At 48.8% G+C, this 21,125-nt stretch overlaps 1 protein-coding gene and 1 non-coding gene across 4 annotated transcripts in view; both read right to left on the minus strand.

The window, feature by feature from the left end:
* The window catches only part of SPTBN4 (spectrin beta, non-erythrocytic 4), a 121,782-nt gene that overhangs the window by 70,007 nt on the left and 30,650 nt on the right, over positions 1–21,125 (minus strand). For all 3 annotated transcript variants that reach the window (XM_012461422.3, XM_012461421.3, XM_012461420.3), the window contains 3 exons: positions 7,637–7,788; positions 4,943–5,116; positions 1,595–1,686 (listed from right to left, as the gene is read on the minus strand). In XM_012461422.3, coding sequence (XP_012316845.3) covers positions 1,595–1,686; positions 4,943–5,116; positions 7,637–7,788 — 418 coding nt within the window. The remainder of the gene's footprint in view (positions 1–1,594; positions 1,687–4,942; positions 5,117–7,636; positions 7,789–21,125) is intronic.
* Positions 18,682–18,788, minus strand: LOC135276834 (U6 spliceosomal RNA). Its single transcript, XR_010344392.1, has one exon. It is a non-coding gene; the product is annotated as a U6 spliceosomal RNA (small nuclear RNA).

Consider the following 21,125-nt stretch of genomic DNA (forward strand, 5'->3'; position numbering starts at 1 on the left):
GTGAGAGAAAGGGTAGAACATAGAAAGATGGAGGGGTGGGTCGGCAGGTGGGTAGAAAAGAGAAAGGTAGATACATAGATGACAGACAGATAGATAGATGATAGGTAGATAGATCGATAGATAATAGATGGACAGATGATAGTAATAGATGGACAGATGATAGATAGATAGACAGCAGGAGAGACAGGAAAGGAGATAAAAAGAGAAGCAAAAGGAAGGAGAAGAGGGGAGGAGAGAGGGAGGAAGGAGAGAGATAGCAATACAGGGAGAGAGCAAGATATAGGCAGAGATGGGGAGAGAAAGGAGAGGAGGGAGAAAGACAGACATGAAGGAAGAGAAAAGGGAAGGAGGAACGGAGGGAGGGAGAAGGGGAGAGCTAAGTACAGGGAAAAGCAGACACACAACAGACAGACACATGGAGAAACAGAGGCCAAAAGTCTCCATGGTCTCCCTTGCAAGGCAGACAGACGGCCCAGAAGGATGAGTCAGAGAAGCCCACCTCCCTCCCATACCCGCCCCTCCTTCCTTTCTCCCAGGGGCTGCTCTCCAGAGGGCACTTGAGTTTCATGTCTTACTGAACCCTGCAGGGCAGAGTTGGGGGCTGAAGGGAACATGTCCAGTAAAGCCTGCGCCCCACCCCGCCACCAGCTCAGCCACACTGAAGGGACCCAGGACTTTGAACTTTCCTATGTATGCCCTGTGAGGCAGAAGGGTGACGCTCACAGGGGAAGAGGGTGGTCAGAGCTTGGACATAGCGCTAAGGTCCACATAGGTGACTGTGAGATCTCTTGAAGTGTAGGATGAAATAGAGTGGGGGACAGAGAGAAGGGAGCAGGCTGGGGACAGAGAGAAGGGAGCAGGCTAGGAACAGTCTATCTCTTTCCAGCATTGAGCTCTGAGGAGTCCAAGAGTTCTATTTTTATTTATTTTCAAGACAGGGTCTTGCTCTGTAGCCCAGGCTGGAGTGCAGTGGCATGATCGTAGCTCACTGCAGCCTTGAACTCCTGGATTCAAATGATCCTCCCATCCTAGCCTCCTGAGAAGCTAGGACTACAGGCATGCGCCACCACACCTGGCTGACTAAAAATAAAAAGCTTTTTGTAGAGATGAGGTCTTGCTATGTTGCCCAGGCTGGTCTCAATATCCCTAGCCTCAAGTAATCCTCCCTCCTCATTCTCCCAAAGTGACAGGCATGAGGCACTGTGCCCAGTGAGGCCAAGAGGTATACATTTGAAACTGGGTGGGGTGCAGTGGTCTCGGCTACTTGGGAGGCTGAGGAGGGAGGACCACTGGAACCTAGGTCAAGGTTGCAGTGAGTTATGATCACGCCACTGCACTCCAGCTTGGGTGACGGAGTGAGACCCTGTGTCTAAGTAAACAAATAAATTTGAAGCTGGCCTTCCACCATGTTAGGAAAAATTATTTGTCAGGGCTGGAGAAGTAGACGTATTTTATTTATCAGTTGGTTAGCTTCAGATGTAACATTTTGACCCTGAGGACATGGGATGCCCCTTGAGCTCTTGTCTGGGAAGGAACTGCAGAGGTTAGAGGACCACTTGCCTAAGCTCCTAAAGAAGGTGGTGGGGGTGCTTACCCAGCTGTCTTCATCTGACACCACAAGAGCAGAGCATCCTTGGCTGAGCGCGTCTCCCTGTTGTCCTCAGTCTCAATTTTGATGACTTGAATCTGTGAAGATACAAAAAAATTGGCTACCGGAGCCTGGAGAGCTCGAGGCTTGGAGACGCCCCCGCCCCCCCCACCCCACTCACCATCTGCTACTAGACAGGGTGGCAGGTGACAGGGGAGTGTGAGGATAAGTTCTGGAGTGGGCCAGGATAGCCACAATTAGTGGAGCAGTTGGGACTCAGGTCTGTTTCCAAGGAAGCCTCCAAACTGAGCATCTGGGCACCTTCCCTGTCTGAGACACCGCCCTCTCCTGCCTAGGCTAGAGCAGTGGCCTTCATGCTGACCTCCCCACTCCTGCATCCACAGTCTGTTCCCCACATGACAGACAGAGGAACCCTGTGAACACTCAAATCAGATCCTTTCTCCTCTTTTCAACACCCTCTGTAGCTCTATTTCATTGGATGTAAAAGAAGTCCCCATGATCTCCCTTCACGAAGTTGATGACCTCATCTTCAACAGCTCACTCCACTCCACACCTGCTGGCCTCTTCCCTGAATCACCAGCATCCTCCGTCCTTGGTGCTTTAGCACTGGCCGTTCCCTCTGCCTGGAACAGCCTTTCCCAAGTCCCCACATGGCTCCAGCCTCCCTCAGGGCTTTACTCAAATGTGACCTTCTCCGTGAGGCCTTCACTGACCACTTGATTTCAAATCTCATCACACACCCGAATTTCATATCCCCTTCCCTGTTTTATTATCTTCTCAGCATTTAACACCACCTATACATTTTATCTTTCCATCAGATTTCCCCACTAAAATGTGAAAGCTCCAGGACCACAGGGATGTCTACCTGCTTTGAGTGCCGCTGTGTCTCACTTAGTAGTGTTTGATAAAGTTCAGAATGGCCCAGAATCTAGAGTGCAGTCTAGAGCCTAAGGTGGGTATCTGAGGCTCTTGGTCCTGGAGTCAAGAACTGGGTTTGCCACGTGGGTTCCAAGCGAGAGAACCAAGATCCTTCCAAGGAGGTCCCAGCGCCTACTGCAGGGATCCAGCCGCCAGCAGCGATCTCCCACTCCCATGATCTCATTCCTCAACTTTGTACTGACAGTGTCCATTCCTGTCTCCAGTGTCTCCTCGTCCCCTGAGCTCCATCCCCAGGACCCAGTGAACTCCAAGATGTCCCCCAACTCCAATGTCCTGGACCCATAACCACTAGACCCATCTCCAACTGGCCTCAGGGTGTTCCTCAAGCCTGAGCTTTCTCCCTGTCCCTGTCCCAGGACAGCCCCATCATCCGCGAGTCCCCAGGTCAGAGCTCTCAGTCTTCCCTGGACACCCTCTCCCTCTCCCCTCCTCTAAGGCCTGTCCACTCCACTCCCTGAGTGTCTTCCCCACCTGCCCCCTTTTGCCTCCCCACAGTCCCAACCTGCTCCAACTCCATCCTCCTTCCTGGGCTCTCAGCTCCCAATGTTGGTGAACACTTTCAACCCAGAAGGACCTTTCTTTCTTTCTTTTTTTGTTTGAGACGGAGTTTTGCTTTATCGCCTAGGCTGGAGTGCAGTGATGTGGTCTTGGCTCACACGCTCACACTCTCCTGCCTCAGCCTCCTGAGTAGCTGGGATTATAGGCATGCACCACGAAGCCCAGTTAATTTCTATATTTTTAGTAGAGACAGAGTTTCACCATGTTGGCCAGGCTGGTCTCAAACTCCTAAACTCAGGTGATCCTCTCACCTCGACCTCCCAAATGCTGATATTACAGCCATGAGCCACTGCACCCAGCCAAAGGGATCTTTCTAAACTTGTATGCAACTCCCCTTGATAAAATGTTACAACCTCTCCCCATCTCAGACAGAAAAACATCCAAATTGCTCATCACAGATCACCTAGCCCCTGCCACCCCGTGTGCCTCATATCCTTCGTGTCCATTGCCTCCATTCTCTAGCCACACTGCTCTTCCTCCTGTACTTCCAACATGCCAAGCTCATTTCCACCTCAGGGCCTTTGCGTCTGCTGTGCCTCCTGCTTGGAATGCATTCTCCCTTCATCTTTGTATGTCATTCAGCCATCAGCTTCCCAGACAGTATTTTTCTGACCATGTCTAAAATCTCAACACCACCAACCTGACATTTTATATCCCTATTACTGTTTTATCATAATCTGTTCTTTTCTGCCTAGCTTTTTTTTTTTTTTTTTTTTTTTTTTTTTGAGTCAGGGTCTCACTCTGTTGCCCAGGATGGAATGCAGTGGCACGATCATCGCTCACTGCAGCCTCACACTACTGGGCTCAAGCGATCCTCCTGCCTCAGCCTTCCAAGTAGCTGGGACCACAGGCATGCACCATCATGCCTGGCTGATTTTTTAAATTTTTAAAGGGTCTCACTGTGTTGACCAGGCTGTTCTCAAACTCCTGACCTCAAGTGATCCTCCCACCTCGGCCTCCCAAAGTGCTGGGATTACAGGCCACTTCACCTGGCCCTGCATAGCTTTTTAAACTTCTTCTCTAACTAGAGCTGGTCCTTTTCCCATGCATGTCTTCTTTACATACTTATGTATTTATTATTTGTCTTCCTCACCCCAATGTAAGCTCCTGAAAGGCACATGTTTGTCTATTTGTCTCTGTACTGGATCAAGACTGCCTGGATTGGAATTTCAGCTCCAGCACCCAGCTACGTGTGACCTTGGGCAGATGACATCACCTATCTGGGCTTCCATTTCCTCACTGGTAAAATGGGATAATAACTTGTATCTAATTTATGGGGTTGCTGTGTGTATTAAATGTCGAGTGCTTAGAACAGTGTTTGGAACAGGGTCGATACAAAACGGTGATCGTGACGGTGTGATCATGACAATTATTTTTATCACTATTTTCATCCCTACGACCTGGAATAGGGTTCCTGGAGCATATTAGGATATTATTTGAAGGAATGAATGAATGGGTAAATGGTGGGGAACGCCTTTCTTTTTTTTTTTTTTTTTTTTTTTTTTTTGAGACATAGTCTCACTCTGGAGTCCAGTGGCGCTATCTCTGCTCACTGCAAACTCCACCTCTCGAGTTCAAGCGATTCTCCTGCCTCAGCCTTCTGAGTAGCTGGAATTACATGCGCCCGCCATCATGCCCCGCTAGTTTTTTGTATTTTTAGTAGAGACGGGGTTTCACCATCTTGGCCGGGATGATCTCGATCTCTTGACCTCGTGATCCGCCCGCCTCGGCCTCCCAAAGTGCTGGGATTACAGGCAGGCGTCACCGTGCGCGGCCGGGGAACGCCTTTCTAAGTCCCACCCTTGCGGGGCTTGGCAGGGGCCACCCAAGGGTCACCTGGAAGCGCAGGATGATGGTCCAGACCAGCCCCAGCGTCAGCCGGTGATTCCCGTCCACTATGTCATGCGAGCCCACGTTCTCCAGGTGCACGCGCTGCTCCTTCAGAAACTGCAGCGCCTTGTCCACGTTCTCCAGTGAGTGGATCCGCATGCGGCCGCGCGTGGGCCTGGGCTAGGGCGACAGGGGCGTTGGGCGATTGGGGATTTGGACAGACAGGAGCACGGCGCCCTCGGCCCCGCCCCTTCCAAGGAAGCCCGCCTCCCATGGCCACGCCCCCTGAGTATCCAGGATCAGGCCGCCCTCCTCCCGTTTTATTCAAGACGCAGAACACAATCCTTCTAAAGAAGCCCTGCCCCTTCCCATAGTCAGACCCTTTCAAGAGTCACATCCCTTCAAGGCTTATTCACATCCCTGGCTCTGCCCCTTCCACGGCGCCCCACTTCCAACCTGATAACCACGCCCCCTTGACAACCACCCTGCCCTCCTAGCCATAGCCACAGCCCTGGTCCTGACGTTGGATCCCTCTCTCGTCCACCCATGTTTTGCCACTAATGCCGTGGCCGCCAGGGCGCGGTGGCTCATGCCTGTAGTCCCAGCACTTTGGGACGGCGAGGCGGGTGGATCACTTGAGTCGAGGAGTTCGAGACCAGCCTGGACAACATGGTGAAACACTGTCTCCACTACAAATACAAAAATCAGGGCCGGGCGCGGTGGCTTACGCCTGTAATCCCAGCACTTTGGGAGGACGAGGAGGGTGGATAGCGAGGTCAGGAGATCGAGACCATCCTGGCTAACATGGTGGAACCCCGTCTCTACTAAAGCACAAAAAATCAGCCAGGCGTGGGGGCGCGCGCCTGTATTTCCAGCAACTCAGAGGAATCGCTGGAACCTGGGAGGCGGAGGTTGCAGTGAGCCGAGATCGCGCCACTGCACACCAGCCTGGCGGCAGAGCGAGACTCAATCTTGAAATAAAATAAAATAAAAACACAAAAATTAGCTGGGCGTGGTAGCGCGCTCCTGCAACCCCAGCTACTCGGGAGGCAGAGGCAGGAGAATCCTTTGAACCCGAGAGGCGGAGGCTGCAGTTGAGCCGAGATCGCGCCACTGCACTCCAGTCTGGATGAGGGAGCGAGACTTCGTCTCAAAAAAAGAAAAAAAAAATCCTGCGTCACACCCCTCACTGCTTCCCTTTTATGTCCCTATCTAGGGCCACGCCTATTCCAATCAAGCTCCGCCCTGTCCCAGTGCTCTTCCGTTGTTCATAGCTCAATTCTTTCCAACAGCGTTTGTTCCTATTCTTTTTTTGAGTTTTGTTTTTGTTGCTGTTGTTGTCTTTGAGACAGAGTCTCACTCTATCGCCCAGGCTGGAGTGCAGTCGCGCGATCTTGGCTCACTGCAACCTCTGCCTCCTGGATTCAAGCGATTCTCCTGCCTCAGTCTCCCGAGTAGCTGGGACTACGGATGCCCGTCACCACATCCGGCTAATGCTTTTTGATTTTTAATTTTTTTTTTTTTTGAGATGGTGTCGTGCCACAGCGCTCGGGTTTATTTATTTATTTATTTATTTATCTTCGAGACAGTGTCTCTACCGGACGCGGTGGCTCATGCCGGTAATCTCAGCACTTTGGGAGGCTGAAACTGGAAGATCGCTTTAGTCCAGGAATTCTAGATCAGACTGGGCAACATAGTGAGGCCACATCTATTTAAAAAAATTTTTTTAAGAAAAAAGAGAGAGTCTTGCTTTGTCGCCCAGGCTGGAGATTAGTGGTGCAATCACGGAACACTGCAGTCTCGACCTCCCGGGCTTAAGCTATCCTCTCACCTCAACCTCCTGGGTACTTGGGACTACAGGCTTGCGCCACCACGCCTGGCTAATTAAAAAAAAAAAAAAAAAAAAAAAAAACAACGTAGAGACGGGGGTGTCGTTATGTTGCTCAGGCTGGTCTGAAACTCCTGGCCTCAAGTGTTCCTACCGCCTTGGCCCCCGCAAAGTGCTGGGATTACAGGCATGAACCACCGCGCCCGGCTGTTTGTTCCTATTCTATAGCCATGCCTCTCACAAGTCCCTGAGATCCAGGCTCCAGTCCTTTAACGAATCTCTACCCCATGAGAATCCCATGCTTTTAGATGAAACCCCATTCAAGCCCGGAGACACAGCCCTAGCTCACACAACAAGCCACACCCTAGAACATCGTCTGCGTCCCTAGACACCCACGACCTAGGTCTCACCCTACCAAGGAACACTGCCCGCTAGCCTAGAGCCCCGCACCTTCATCCACTACCCACTCCCAACCCGCAACACAGTTCTGTCCCCGTTTTATAGCCATGTCCTTGCTAGCTCATAACCCAGGCCAGACCCTTCTAACAAAGCTCCTACCTTCTCCAATAGCCCCGCCCCTTGCAGCAGAGCCCCGCCCCTGCCGCCGAAGCCCCGCCTCGCAACCGTAGCTGGCGGGTCATCAGCTTCGGTTTCAGCCAAGCGCCCAGGTTTCCCACAACCAAGCTCCGCCCCTGCGCCACAGCCCCACACGGCCGAGTACAGGGACCTCTTACCCATAGGGCTCATAGCACGCTCCATTCGCCCATGAGCCAGGCCCCTGCTTGCAGTTCAGCCCTTCCAGGGAAGCCCAAACCCCAGCCTGAGACCCCAGGGAGGACCCCTGCCCCAGCCCTTCATGAAGGCCCCCTCACCAGCTGCTCCCCAGACAGCACTTCCAGGAGCCTTGTGAGCACGAAGCCGTCCCGGAGGTCCACATAGAGGTCCCCGATGTGGTAGCCCACGCGGGCGAGGTGCGAATTCACCCATTTGGTGAAGGTTTTCTTCTGCACAGCTTCCCGCTCATCTGGAGGACAGGCCCTGATGAGCCCCCAGGCACTTCCACCTTCATCCCAGCCCTCCGCCAGGCAAGCCTGCTCAGGCCCAGCTCTCTGCAAGAGTCCAGCCTCACAGGCGGATCACTTGAGGTAGGAGTTTGAGACCAGCCTGGTCAACATGGTGAAATCCTATCTCTACTAAAAATACAAAAGTAGCCGGACATGGTGTCGGACGGCCATAATCCCAGCTACTGGGAGGCTGAGGCAGGAGAATTGTTTGAACCAGAGAGACGGAGACTGCAGTGAGCCAAGATCTTGACAGTGCGCTGTGGCCTGGGCGACAGAGCAAGACTCATTTCAAAAAAAAAAAGAGAGAGACAGTCGGCCAGGCTCTGTGGCTCACACCTGTAATCCCAGAACTTTGGGAGGACAAGGCAGGTGAATCACAAGGTCAGGAGTTCAAGACGAGCCTGGCCAATATGGTGAAACCCTGTCTCTACTAAAAATACACACACACACAAATAGGTGTGGTGGTGCATGCCCGTAATCCCAGCTACTTGGGAGGCTGAGGTAGGAGAATTGCTTGAACCCAGAGGCGGAGGTTGCAGTGAGTCGAGATCACACTACTGCACTCCAGCCTGGGCGACAGAGTGAGACTCAGTCTCAAAAAAAAAGAGTCCTAGCAGCCACGCCTCCTCCTACCTGGGACGCCTTCCTCTACCCTTTGCCACCCACCTGGTGACAACCTTCATGTCCTTTGAAGTTTTCCTGAGCTATCACTTGCACAGGAAGCCTTCCCTGCTCATGACCCCAGTTGGCTCTAGTCATTCATTAATTCAATAAATATTTGAACGCACACTCTGTGCCTGTTCAAGGTTCTGTGAATACAGAAAGGCCCCTCACAGAGGTCAGTTCAGTGGGGACACACATTAATACAGCCATGGCCTCGGCCTCCCAAAATGCTGGGATTACAGGCATGAGCCACTGCACCTGGCCTTAAGGAATTGTCAAACTGTTTTCCAAAGTAGCTGCACCACAGCCCAGGCGTGGTGGCTCATGCCTGTTATCGCAGCACTTGGGGAGGCCGAGGAGGGTGGATTGCTGGAGTTCAGCAGTTTGAGACCTGCCTGGGCAACATGGTAAGGACTCTGTCTCTACAAAAAATTAGCCAAGCAGGGTGGCATGCACCTGTAGTCCCAGCTACTTGAGTGGCTGAGGCAAGAGGATTGCTTAAGCTCGAGAGATCCAGGCTGCAGTGACCTGTGCTCAAGCCACTGCACTCCAGCAAGACGGACAGAGCCAGACCCTGTCTCAAAAAAAAAAAAAAAAGAAAAAAGTTGCTGCACCATCATTTCACCTTCCCACCAGCAATGTGTGAAGGTTCCAAATCCTCACCAACACTTGCTATTTCCCACCCCCTCCTTTTTTTTTTTTTTTTTGAGATGGGGATCTCACTCTGTTGCCCAGGCTGACATACAAGGGTGTGACCTTGGCTCATTGCAACCTCTGCCTCCTAGGCTCAGGTGATCCTCCCATCTCAACCCCAAGTAGCTGGGACCACCGGAGCATGCCCCCAGGCCAGGCTAATAGTTGTATTTGGTGTAGAGACAGGGGTCAAACTCCTGGACTCAATCGATCCACCCACCTCAGCCTCCCAGAATGCTGGGATTACAGGTGTGAGCCACCGCCCTTGGTCCTTTCCCCCTCCTTTTTTTTTTTTGTTTTACTATGGCCATCCTAGTGGGTGTGAAGTGTTATCTCACTGTGGTTTCCTTTTACACTTCCCTAACGGCTAATGATGTTGAGAATCTTTTCATGCTCTTATCATACAGTTGTATATCTTTGGAGAATTGTCTATTCAAATCCTTTGGACATTTTTTAGTAGAATTACTCATCTTTTTTTTTTTTTTTTTTTTTTTTTGAGTCACAATCTCGCTCTGTTGCCCAGGCTAGAATGCAGTGCCACGATCATGGCTCACTGCGGCCTCAACCTCTCAGGCTTATGCAGTCCTCCTACCTCAGCCTCCTGAGTAGCTGGGGTTACAGGCACATGCCACCACGCCCAGCTGATTTTTTTATTTTTATTTTTGTAGAGACAAGGGTCTCGGGATGTTGCCCAGTCTGGTCTCAACCTTCTTTGCTCAAGCAATTCTCCCACCTAGGCTTCCCAAAGTGCTGAGATTACAAACTCAAGCCACCACACCCAGCCAGTTACATTTCTTTCTTTCTTTTTTCTTTTTTTTTTTTTTTTTGAGGAGTCTTGCTCTGTTGCCCAGGCTGTAGTGCAGTGGCCTTGGCTCACTGCAATGTCTACCTCCCAGGTTCAAGTGATTCTTCTGCCTCAGCCTCCTGAATAGCTGGGATTACAGGTACGTGACATCATGCCCAGCTAATTTTTGCATTTTTAGTAGAGATGGGGTTTCACTATGTTGGTCAGGCTGGTCTCAAACTCCTGACTTCGTGATCTGCCCGCATCGGCCTCCCAAAGTGCTGGGATTACAGGTGTGAGCCACTGTGCCCAGCCATCTTTTTATCATCTGTACTATCTTTGTGACTTCCTAAGAATCTGTAATTATTTCATAATTTAAAGTTTTAAAAAGGTTGGGCACAGTGGCTCACACCTGTAATCCTAGCACTTTGAGAGGCCAAGGCAGGTGGATTGCCTGAGCTCAGGAGTTCGAGACCAGCCTAGGCAACTTGGTGAAACCTTGTCTGTACTAAAAATACAAAAAACTAGCATGACTTAATGGTGCACGCCTGTAATCTCTGCTACTCAGGAGACTGAGGCACAAGAATCACTTGAACCCAGGAGGAGGAGGTTGCAGTGAACCAAGATTGTGTCACTGCACTCTAGCCTGGGCTACAGAGCAAGACTCTGCCTCCAAAAAATAAATAAATAAATAAATAATAAAGTTTAGGCTGGGCATGGTGGCTCACACCTGTAATCCTAGCACTTTGGGAGGCTGAGGTGGGTGGATCACGAGGTCAGGAGTTTGAGATCAGCCTAGCCAACATGCTGAAACCCCGTCTCTACTAAAAATACAAAAATTAGCCAGGCATGGTGGTGGGCACCTATAATCCCAGCTATTCGGGAAGCTGAGTCAGGAGAATTGCTTGAACCCAGGAGGGAGAGGTTGCAGTGAGTGGAGATTGTGCCACTGCACTCCAGTCTGGGTGACAGAGCGAGACTCCATCTCAAAAAATAATAAATAAACAAATAAATAAAGTTTAAAAAACAAAAAGAAAATTGCTCCCTGGACTTCCTCTTTCTTCCCCTGACTCCCATAAACTGGAAAAGCAAGGTCAAGGTCTGCAGAACACAAGATTAAATTAACCTGGAATCTACACTGACCACTCTGAGCTAAGTCTTCCTACCAACTGGGTTGCTTATTTCAAGGTTATCTGGGAGGGAGAAATAGCTTCTCCATTAAGCCACTGTACTGTTAGGTCAATTTGTTGGCAGCTTAGCCTGTACTGTTACTGTTAGAATTTCATTACTAAATAATAGTACTCATATTATTGTTTCCTATTTTTTTTGAGACAGAATCTCACTCTGTTTCCCAGGCTGGAGTGCAGTGGCATGATCTCGGCTCACTGCAACCTCTGCCTCCCGGGTTCAAGCTATTTCTTCTACCTCAGCTTCCCGAGTAGCTGGGACTACAGGCGCGTGCCATCATACCCAGCTATTTTTTTGTATTTTTAGTAGAGATGGGGTTTCACGGTGTTAGCCAGGATGGTCTGGATCTCCTGACCTCATGATCTGCCCGCCTCAGCCTCCCAAAGTCCTGGGATTACAGGAGTGAGCAACCTCGCCCAGCCAAATTTCTATTAATTCAGAAATAAAGATGTGTATTTCCAGTCCATTTCCCCTTCAACCATTTGAAATCTCTAAATAATTTTATAAAATCTGCCTTTTGTAAAACTATCAATAGTGGGGTGGAGGGCAGGGGTGATCGGTACAAAATACAGAAAGAATGAGTAAGATCTTGTATTTGATATCAGCACAACAGGGTGATTATATGCAATAATAATTGAATTGAATTTTTTTCCCTGTTTTTTGTTTGTTTGTTTGTTTTATACAGGGTCTGCCCTGTATCAAATCCAGGCTGCAGTGCAATGGTGTGAGATCATAGCTCACTGCAACGTCTGCCTCCCGGGCTCAAGCCATCCTTCCACCTCAGCCCTGCAAATAACTGGGACTACAGGCATGTGGCACTATGCCTGGCTAATTTTTGTATTTTCAGTAGTCGGAGTTTAGCTATATTGCCCAGGCTTTTCTCAGACTCCTGGACTCAAGTGATCCACCCACCTCAGCCTCCCAAAGTGCTGGGATTACAGGCATGAGCTACTGCGCCTGGTGTAATTGTACATTTTAAAATAACTAAAAGAGTATAATTGGATTGTCTGCAACACAAAAGTATCCCATAAATATATATACCTACTCTGTACCCATTAAAATTAAAAATACAATTTTTTAAAAAGTACTGCTTCTTAACTCTAGCAGTAGAAAATATACATTTACTTATCTGCATTTTTTTAACTTCAAATTGCACCTAGAATGTGTACCTCAAATTTGAAAGCAAATGTGCAAATGTGAACAGCAAATGCAAAGTAAATATCTTGTTTGTGTAAATGTGGGTTTTGCGCTGTTTAAATAAGCTGAAACCCTACGTGAATACCTGAGCATCAGTCGCACCTGAGAAAGTGATGGCAGAAACAATGCTAAATTGAGGCTTTGCTCCTCTGCCTTCTAACGGAGGATGCCCACACCACATTGAAGATGTTGGCTAATACTGAAGCCGAAGTGGAATTTTAGTACATCCTCAGAGTGAGGACAACTGGGTTCTGTCCTGTCCTACTTAATAACTGGGCAGGTGACTGCTCGAGGTCATCTCTCCTCTTTGGACCCCAGTTTTCGCATTTGCAAAAAGAGAGATTTGGTCAAGATTTGGCTTTCTTCAATGGATTCTGGAGGATCATTGGTTTTGGGAACTCATACTTGAGAGAGAGGGACGGGTGTGTGTGTGTGTATGTGTGTGTGTGTACATATATATTATTTTATTTTATTTTCATTTTTACTTTTTGTGAGTCAGAGTCTCCCTCTGTCCCCCAGAATGGAGTTCAGCGGTGCCATCTCGGCTCACTGCAACCTCCACCTTCCAGATTCAAGCGATTCTCCTGCCTCAGCCTCCTGATCAGCTGGGATTACTGGGGCCTGCCATCACACCCAGCTAATTTTTGTATTTTTAGTGGAGACGGGGTTTCACCATGTTAACCAGGCTGGTCTTAAACTCCTGACCTCAAGTGATCTGCCTGCCTTGGCTTCCCAAAGTGCTAGGATTACAGGCATGAGCCACCGCGCCCAGCCTTTGAGATATATTTGGTTGCACCCCCACTGCATTTTATAAAAATGTAAATCAGTTATCAACATTTTAAAATAAGTTTTTGTCTTTAAAAAATTTAGATTTTGGCTGGGTGCGGTGGCTCATGCCTGTAATCCCAGCACTTTGGGAGGCCGAGACACGCGGATCACCTGAGGTTGGGAGTTCGAGACCAGCCTGACCAACATGGAGAAACTCCATCTCTACTAAAAATACAAAATTAGCCGGGCATGGTGGCACATGCCTGTAATCCCAGCTACTCAGAGGCTGAAGCAGGAGAATTGCTTGAATCCGGGAAGCAGAGTTTGCAGTGAGCCAAGATCAAGCCATTGTACTCCAGCCTGGGCAACGAGAGCAAAACTCCATCTCAAAAAAAAAAATTTAGATTTTTGATTTCTCACGAAATATCACACATGATATGGCAACCCTGAACCTCCATTCCTGCCAGGCTGCCATCCGTCACAGGGCCTGTGTGGCCGCTGCCCGCTTATGGGAGGTCCCAGCTCTCTCAGCGTATGTGGCCCATCTGGTCTCAGTGGGCATTTCAGTTCTCGACTCTTGCTCCATGCTAACAAGACTGTAGTCAGGAATGGAAAAATCAGGCCAGGCATGGTGGCTCATGCCCGTAATCCCAGCACCTTGGGAGGCCGAGGCAGGAGGATTGCTTGAGGCCAGGAGTTCCACACCAGCCTCCACAACATAGCGAGAACCCATTTCTATAAAAAATTAAAAATTAGGCCAGGCGTGGTGGCTCACGTCTGTAATCTCAGCATTTTGGGAAGCCGAGATGGGTGGATCACCTGAGATCAGGAGTTCGAGACCAGCCTGGCCAACATGGTGAAACCCCGTCTCTACTAAAAATACAAAAATTAGCCAGGTGTGGTGGTGGACACCTGTAATCCCAGCTACTCAGGAAACTGAGGCAGGAGAATCACTTGAACTTGGGAGGCAGGGGTTGCAGTGAGCTGAGATTGCGCCACTGCACTCCAGGCTGGGCAACAAGAGTAAAACTCCATCTCAAAAAAAAAATTAAAAATTATCCAGGTATGGTGGTCTGTGCCTATAGTCTTAGCTACTCATGAGGCTGAAACGACAGAATCCCTTGACCCCAGGAGGCTGAGACTTCTGTGAGCTATTGTTGCAACGCTACACTTAAACCTTATCCCTTGTGGGGTGCCATCTGCTTCCTGCCAGGACCTTAGCTGACACATCCCTTTGGGGTGTCAAGACTCCTGGCCAGGCTGGGCGTGGTGGCTTACACCTGTAATCTGAGCACTTTGGGAGATCAAGGTGGGAGGATCACTTGAGCCCAGGAGTTTGAGACCAGATTGGGCAACATAGTGAGACCCCTGTCTCTAAAAAACAAAAAAGAAATTCAAAATAGCCAGGCATGGTGGTGTGCACCTGTGGTGCCAGCTGCTCAGAAGGCTGAGGTGGGAGGATCGCTTAAGCCTGGGAGTTCGAGGCTGCAGTGAGCCGTGATCACACCACTGTACTCCAGCCTGAGCAAGAGAAGGAGACCCTGACTCAAAACAAACAAACAAACATAAATACTCCAGGCCAAATGACAGTTTTCCTATGCCTGCTAGTGTGCTTATATTGAGTTCTTTTCTTTTCTTTTTGAGACAGTCCCACTCTGTCACCCAGGTGGTAGTGCAGGGGCAAATCACAGCTCACTGCAGCCTTGACCTCCTAGGCTCAAGGGACACTCCCACCTCAGCCTCCCGGAGGGGACTCCAAGCGTGCACCACCACAGCTGCCTATGTTTTTCATTTATACTTTTTGCAGCAATGGGGTTCTTGCTATGTTGTCCAGGCTGATCTCAAACTTCTGGGCTCAAACGATTCTCCCACCCTCAGCCTCCCAAGTAGCTGGGACTATAGGCAAGTGCTCTTATGCCCAGCTTTTTACCGTTTATGCATTCTTCTCCCATAACGATCACAGGTGATACGCATTTCCTTAGGATAAGACTTTAACTTGGCCGGATGCAGTGGTTCATTATGGGCCTGTAATCTCAGCAAATTGGGAGGCCAAAGTAGAAGGATTGCTTGAGCCCAAGAGTTCAAGCCCAGGGGAGATCCCCGTCTCTACAAAAATACAGAAATTAGCCAGGCATGGTGGGGTGCGCCTGTGGTCCCTGCTACATGCTTGCCAGTACCTGCAGTACTGGAGAGGATGAGGTGAAAAGATCGCTTGAGGTCAGGAGCTGGAGGTTGCAGTGAGCTGAGATCACAACACTGCACTCCAGCCTGGGCAATAGAGCAAGACCCTACCTTAAAAATAAACAAATAGGCCAGGCACAGTGGCTCATGCCTGTAATTCCAGCACTTTGGGAGGCCGAGGTGGGTGGATCACCTGAGGTCAGAAGTTTGAGACCAGTCTGGCCAACATGGTGAAACCTCGTCTCTACTAAAAATACAAAAAATTAGCCAGGTGTGGTGGTGTGTGCCTGTAATCCCAGCTACTCAGGAGGCTGAGGCAGGAGAATGGCTTGAACCTATGAGGCAGAGGTTGCAGTGAGCCAATATCGCACCACTGCACTCCAGCCTGGGCGACAGAGCAAGACTCTGTCTCAAAAAAAAAAAAGCAAGAAATGCAATCTGGAACATGATAAAACTGTATGAGTTAGCAATACCTGCATGCGGAAACCCATAGATAAGTGGCTCTCAGATTTATGACAAAATGACATTGCAGTTCAGTAGGGAAAGGATAAATTAATGGAGCTGAGTCAACTGGACATCTGTATGGGGGAAGAAAGCAAACTGGCCTGCACTGTACACAATAATACATACAAATAAATTTCATTCAGCTTACAAATCTAAATGTAAAAGGGCTAAAATAAGGCTTTCAGGCCAGGCACAGGGGCTCACGCCTATAATCCCAGCACTTTGGGAGGCCAAGGCGGGGGAATCACTTGAAGTCAAGAGTTTCAGACAAGCCTGGGCAACATAGCAAAACGCTGTCTCTACCAAAAATACAAAAGTTAGCCAGGCATGGTGGCTCATGCCTGTGATCCCAGTTCCTCAGGTTGAGGCTGCAGTGATCAGAGACTGAGCCACTGCACTCTAGCCTGGACAACAGAGTGAGCGAGCTCCTGTAGAGAGAGAGAGAAGAAGGGAGGGAGGGAGGAAGGGAGGAAGGAAGGAAAGAAGGAAGGAAGGAAGGAAGGAAGAAATCTGTTCATTAAAGGCCCCATTAAGCCAGTGAAAAGATAAGCCACAGAATGGGTGAAAACATTCACAACACATATGTCTGCCTAAGTACTTGTATTCCTGCAAAACCATCAGAAAAAGGCAGACAAATTAATGAGAAAATGGGCAAAAGACGTGAGACCGGGCACGGTGGCTTATGCCTGTAATTCCAGCAATTTGGAAGGTTTGAGACCAGCCTGACCAACATGGTGAAACCCTGTCTCTACTAAAAATACAAAAAGTAGGTCGGGTATGGTGGCTCACGCCTGTAATCCTAGCACTTTGGGAGGCCGACGTGGGTGGATTACCTGAGGTCAGGAGTTCAAAACTAACCTGGCCATCATGGTGAAACCCCATCTTTATTTAAAAAAAAAAAAAATACAAAAAGTGTCCAGCTGTGGTGGCACACGCCTGTAATTCCAGCTACTCAGGAGGCTGAGGTAAGAGAAGCACTTAAACCCGGAAGGTGAAGGTTGCAGTGAACTATCTCGCCACTGCACTCCAGCCTGGGCAACAGAGCGAGACTCCATCTCAAAAACAAAACAAAAACAAAAACACTTGAATGGGCATTTCACAAAAGGGTATTTGAATGGCCAATAAATGTATGAAAATGTGCTTCACTGTCTTCATTGTTCTCAGTCATCAGGAAGATGAAAAGTAAAACCACAACAGAATGCACAGCCACTGGAATGGCTAAAATGAAAAAGACTGACCATCGCAACGGTGGGATGTACAGCAACTGAATCTCTGGCCACACTGCTGGTGGGAATGTAGAATGATACAAACTGTCAATCTCTACTAAAGTTAGATATACACTCACTTGGCCAGGCAAAGTGGCTCACGCCTATAATCCACACACTCTGGGAGGCCGAGGCAGGAGGACTGGCTGAGCCCAGGAGTTGGAGACCAGCCTGAGCAACATAGCGAGACTTCATCTCAATTAACAAAATAAATACACATATATATGTAAATAAAAGATATACACTTACTCAGGCCGGGTGCGGTGATTCAGGCCTGTAATCCCAGCACTTTGGGAGGCGGGCAGATTACCTGAGGTCAGGAGTTTGAGACCTGCCTGGCCAACATGGTGAAACCCCGTCTCTACTAAAAATACAAAAATTAGCCAGGCATGGTGGTAAACACCTGTAATCCTGGCCAGTCAGGAGGCTGAGGCAAGAGAATCACCTGAACCCGGGAGGCGGAGATTGCAGTGAGCCAAGATTGCGCCATTGTGCTCCAGCCTGGGCAACAGAGCAAGACTCCGTCTCGAAAAAAACAAAGATATACACTTACTCTATGATTGGATAGCTTCACTCCTGGGTGGGTGTAAACCACCAGAAACAAGTGCTTATGCCCACCAGAAATATGAACTAGAAACTCGAGAACACCACTGTTTATGTATGTATGTATTTATTTAAGACAGAGTCTCACTCTGTCACCCAGGCTAGAGTTCAGTGGCATGATCTCAGCTCACTGCAACCTCCACCTCCTGGGTTGAAGCAATTCTCCCACCTCAGCATCCCGAGTAGCTGGGATTACAGGCACGCACCACCACACTCAGCAAACTTTTTTGGACTTTTAGTAGAGATGGGGTCTCGCTACATTGCCCAGGCTGGTCTTGAACTCCTGGCCTCAAGTAATCTGCCTGCCTTGGCCTCCCAATGTGCTGGGATTACAGGTGTGAGCCACTGCACCCAGTCCAACACCACCATTTATGGTAGCCCCAAACTAGCAGTAACCCAAATGCTCATTGACAGGCAAATGGATAAACGAAGTGTGGTACATTCGCACCATGGAACACTATACAGCAAGGAGGAGGACCAACCCATGAGCACAGGGAGGCACGCACGAACCTCCCGCAAGCATAATGTTGAGTGAATAAAGGCAGACACAGAACAGCATGCAATGCATTCTTCTGAGCTGTCAGAAGAGAGTACACCCTTCGACTATAGTGATAGGGAGGTGGCCTGAGGATGCTTTTCTGGGGCTGTCGTATGTCACATTCTGTTTGTTTGCTTTTTAGAGATGGGATCTCATTCTGTTGCCCAGGCTGGAGGGCAGGGGCACCTTCTTAGGTCACTGCAGCCTCGAACTCCTGGGCTCAAGTAGTCTTCCCACTTCAGTCTTCTGAGTAGCTAGGACTACAGGCTCATCTCACCACACCCAGTGAATTTTTAAATATTTTTCTCTGTGGAGAGATGGGGTCTCTCTATGTTGCCCAGGATGGTCTTGAACTCCTGGCCTCAAGTGATCACCACACTTTAGTTTCCCAACACACTCAGATTATAGGCATGAGTCACCACACCCCGTTGTATATTTTGTTTTGTTTTGTTTTGTTTTTTAACAAAATTATAATAGGGAACACTTCACGAATTTGCGTGTCATCCTTGCGCAGGGGCCATGCTAATCTTCTCTGTATCGTTCCAATTTTAGTATATATGCTGCCAAATCGGGCACTATTCTGTTTTTTAATATGAGTGCTGGTTACAAGAGAGTGTTCATTTGTGGAAATACTGGCATGATTTATCTGCCATTCCTGCATGAACCACTTTAATCTAATAATAAAAAGTTATATATATATATATATATATATATATATGCTTACTCATTAGCAATGCACGTTTTGCAAAATTATCCCCACGCAAAGGAAAGGATTCACATTAAAAATATCTGAATGGAGTCCGAAGTGGTGGCCTCCCAACAGAAAGGTTGAGGTGGGAGGATTTCTTGGGTCCAGGAGTTCAAGACCAGCCTGATCAACATAGCAAGACCCTGTCTCTATTTAAAAAACAAAACAAAAACAAGGCTGGGCGCAGTGGCTCACGCCTGTAATCCCAGCACTTTGGGAGGCCGAGGCGGGCGGATCACGAGGTCAAGAAATCGAGACCATCCTGGCCAACATAGTAAAATCCCATCTCTACTAAAATACAAAAATTAGCTGGGCATGGTGGCGCGTGCCTGTAGTCCCAGCTACTCAGGAGGCTGAGGCAGGAGAATCGCTTGAACCCAGAAGGTGGAGGTTGCAGTGAGCCGAGATTGCACCACTGCACTCCAGCCTGGTGCCTGGAGAAAGATCCAGACTGTGTCTCCAAAAAAAAAAACGAAACAAAACAATCTCAATGGTTGCCTACAGGGGAGACAAAATTGATATGAGATTTGGGAATAAAAGAGAATTAACAAATACGAGGAGAAAGGCCTCACACAGATCAACGGCATCTTCGAGCAACAAACTGCGGAGGGTGACTAGGAGAACATGTTGAATATGGGTCCAAACAATTTTCTTTCTTTCTTTCTTTCTTTTTTTTTTTTTTTTTGAGACACAGTCTCGAGGGAGGGAGGGAGGTAGAAAAAAAAAAAAGAGACAGAGTCTCACTCTGTCACCTAGGCTGGAGTGCAATGGCACGATCTCAGCTCATTGTAACCTCCGCCTCCTGGGTTCACAAGCACCTGGCTAATTTTTTGTATTTTTTTGTAATTTTAGTAGAGAGGGGGCTTTCACTATGTTGGCCAGACTGGTCTCGAACTTCTTACCTCGTGATCCACCCACCTCCCTCTCCCAAAGTGCTAGGATTACAGGCGTGAGCCACAGCACCCAGCTTGCAATTTTCTTCAATGTTGAAAAAATGGATAGAGACACGGTCTCACTATGTTGCCCAGGGTGGTCTCAGACTCCTGGGCTCAAGTGATGCTCCCATCTCAGCCTCCCACAGTGCTAGGATGGACTACAGGTGACCTGGTAGGTCGAGGATGCAGTGAGCCATCATCACACCACTGCACTCCAGCCCAGGTGACAGATCGAGAAAACTATATAGGCCAGCACTTTGGGAGGCCAACTGTAATCCCAGCACTTTGGGAAAACTATAATCCCAGCACTTTGGGAGGCCAACTGTAATCCCAGCACTTTGGGAAAACTGTAATCCCAGCACTTTGGGAGGCCAACTGTAATCCCAGCACTTTGGGAGGCCAACTGTAATCCCAGCACTTTGGGAGGCCAACTGTAATCCCAGCACTTTGGGAAAACTGTAATCCCAGCACTTTGGGAGACCAAGGAGGGAGGATCACTTGAGTCCAGGAGTTCAAGGTCAGCCTGGGCAACATAGCAAGACCCTGTCTCTACAAAAATAATAAAAATAAGAAAATTAGCCAGGCACGGTGGTACATGCCTATAGTCTCAGCTACTCTAGAGGCTAAGGTGGGAGGATCACTCAAGCCCAGAAGTTGAAGACTGCAGCGAGCTATGATTGTATCACCACACTCCAGCTTGCGCAGCAGTCTAAATTATGATAATAATAAAAAATTCTAAAGCTGGGAGTGGTGGTACACGTCTGTAATCCCAGCTACTCAGAAAGCTGAGCTGAGACCAGGAGTTTGAGACCTGTCTGGACAACATGGAAAGACCCCTCCTCCAAAAAAACAAACACAAACTGAAAACAAACTCACTTACACTAAAGCAGTAAATTCTAGAATTCTAACTGGATATGTTCCTACCTTTTTAAGATTCTAAGACTCTGAAAGTATGATTGTAAGTTTCCACGAGTGTATGTCATCAGTCTAGGTTTCTAGATCACACGAAGCTGGCAATCCATCAGCTGAATCTGGTTCATACTTTGTGGCACACACAGATTTCTCTCTTTTTTTTTTTGAGCTGGAGTTTCGCTCTTGTCGCTCAAGCTGGAGTACAATGGCACCATCTCGGCTCACTGCAGCCTCTACCTCCTGGGTTCAAGTAATTCTCCTGCCTCAGCCTCCTGAGTAGCTGAGATTACAGGCACATGCCACCATGCCCAGCTAATT

Source organism: Aotus nancymaae, unplaced genomic scaffold (genome assembly GCF_030222135.1).
Source record: "Aotus nancymaae isolate 86718 unplaced genomic scaffold, 86718_ANA_hifiasm-v0.15.2.pri h1tg000028l, whole genome shotgun sequence".
NCBI lineage: Eukaryota > Metazoa > Chordata > Mammalia > Primates > Aotidae > Aotus > Aotus nancymaae.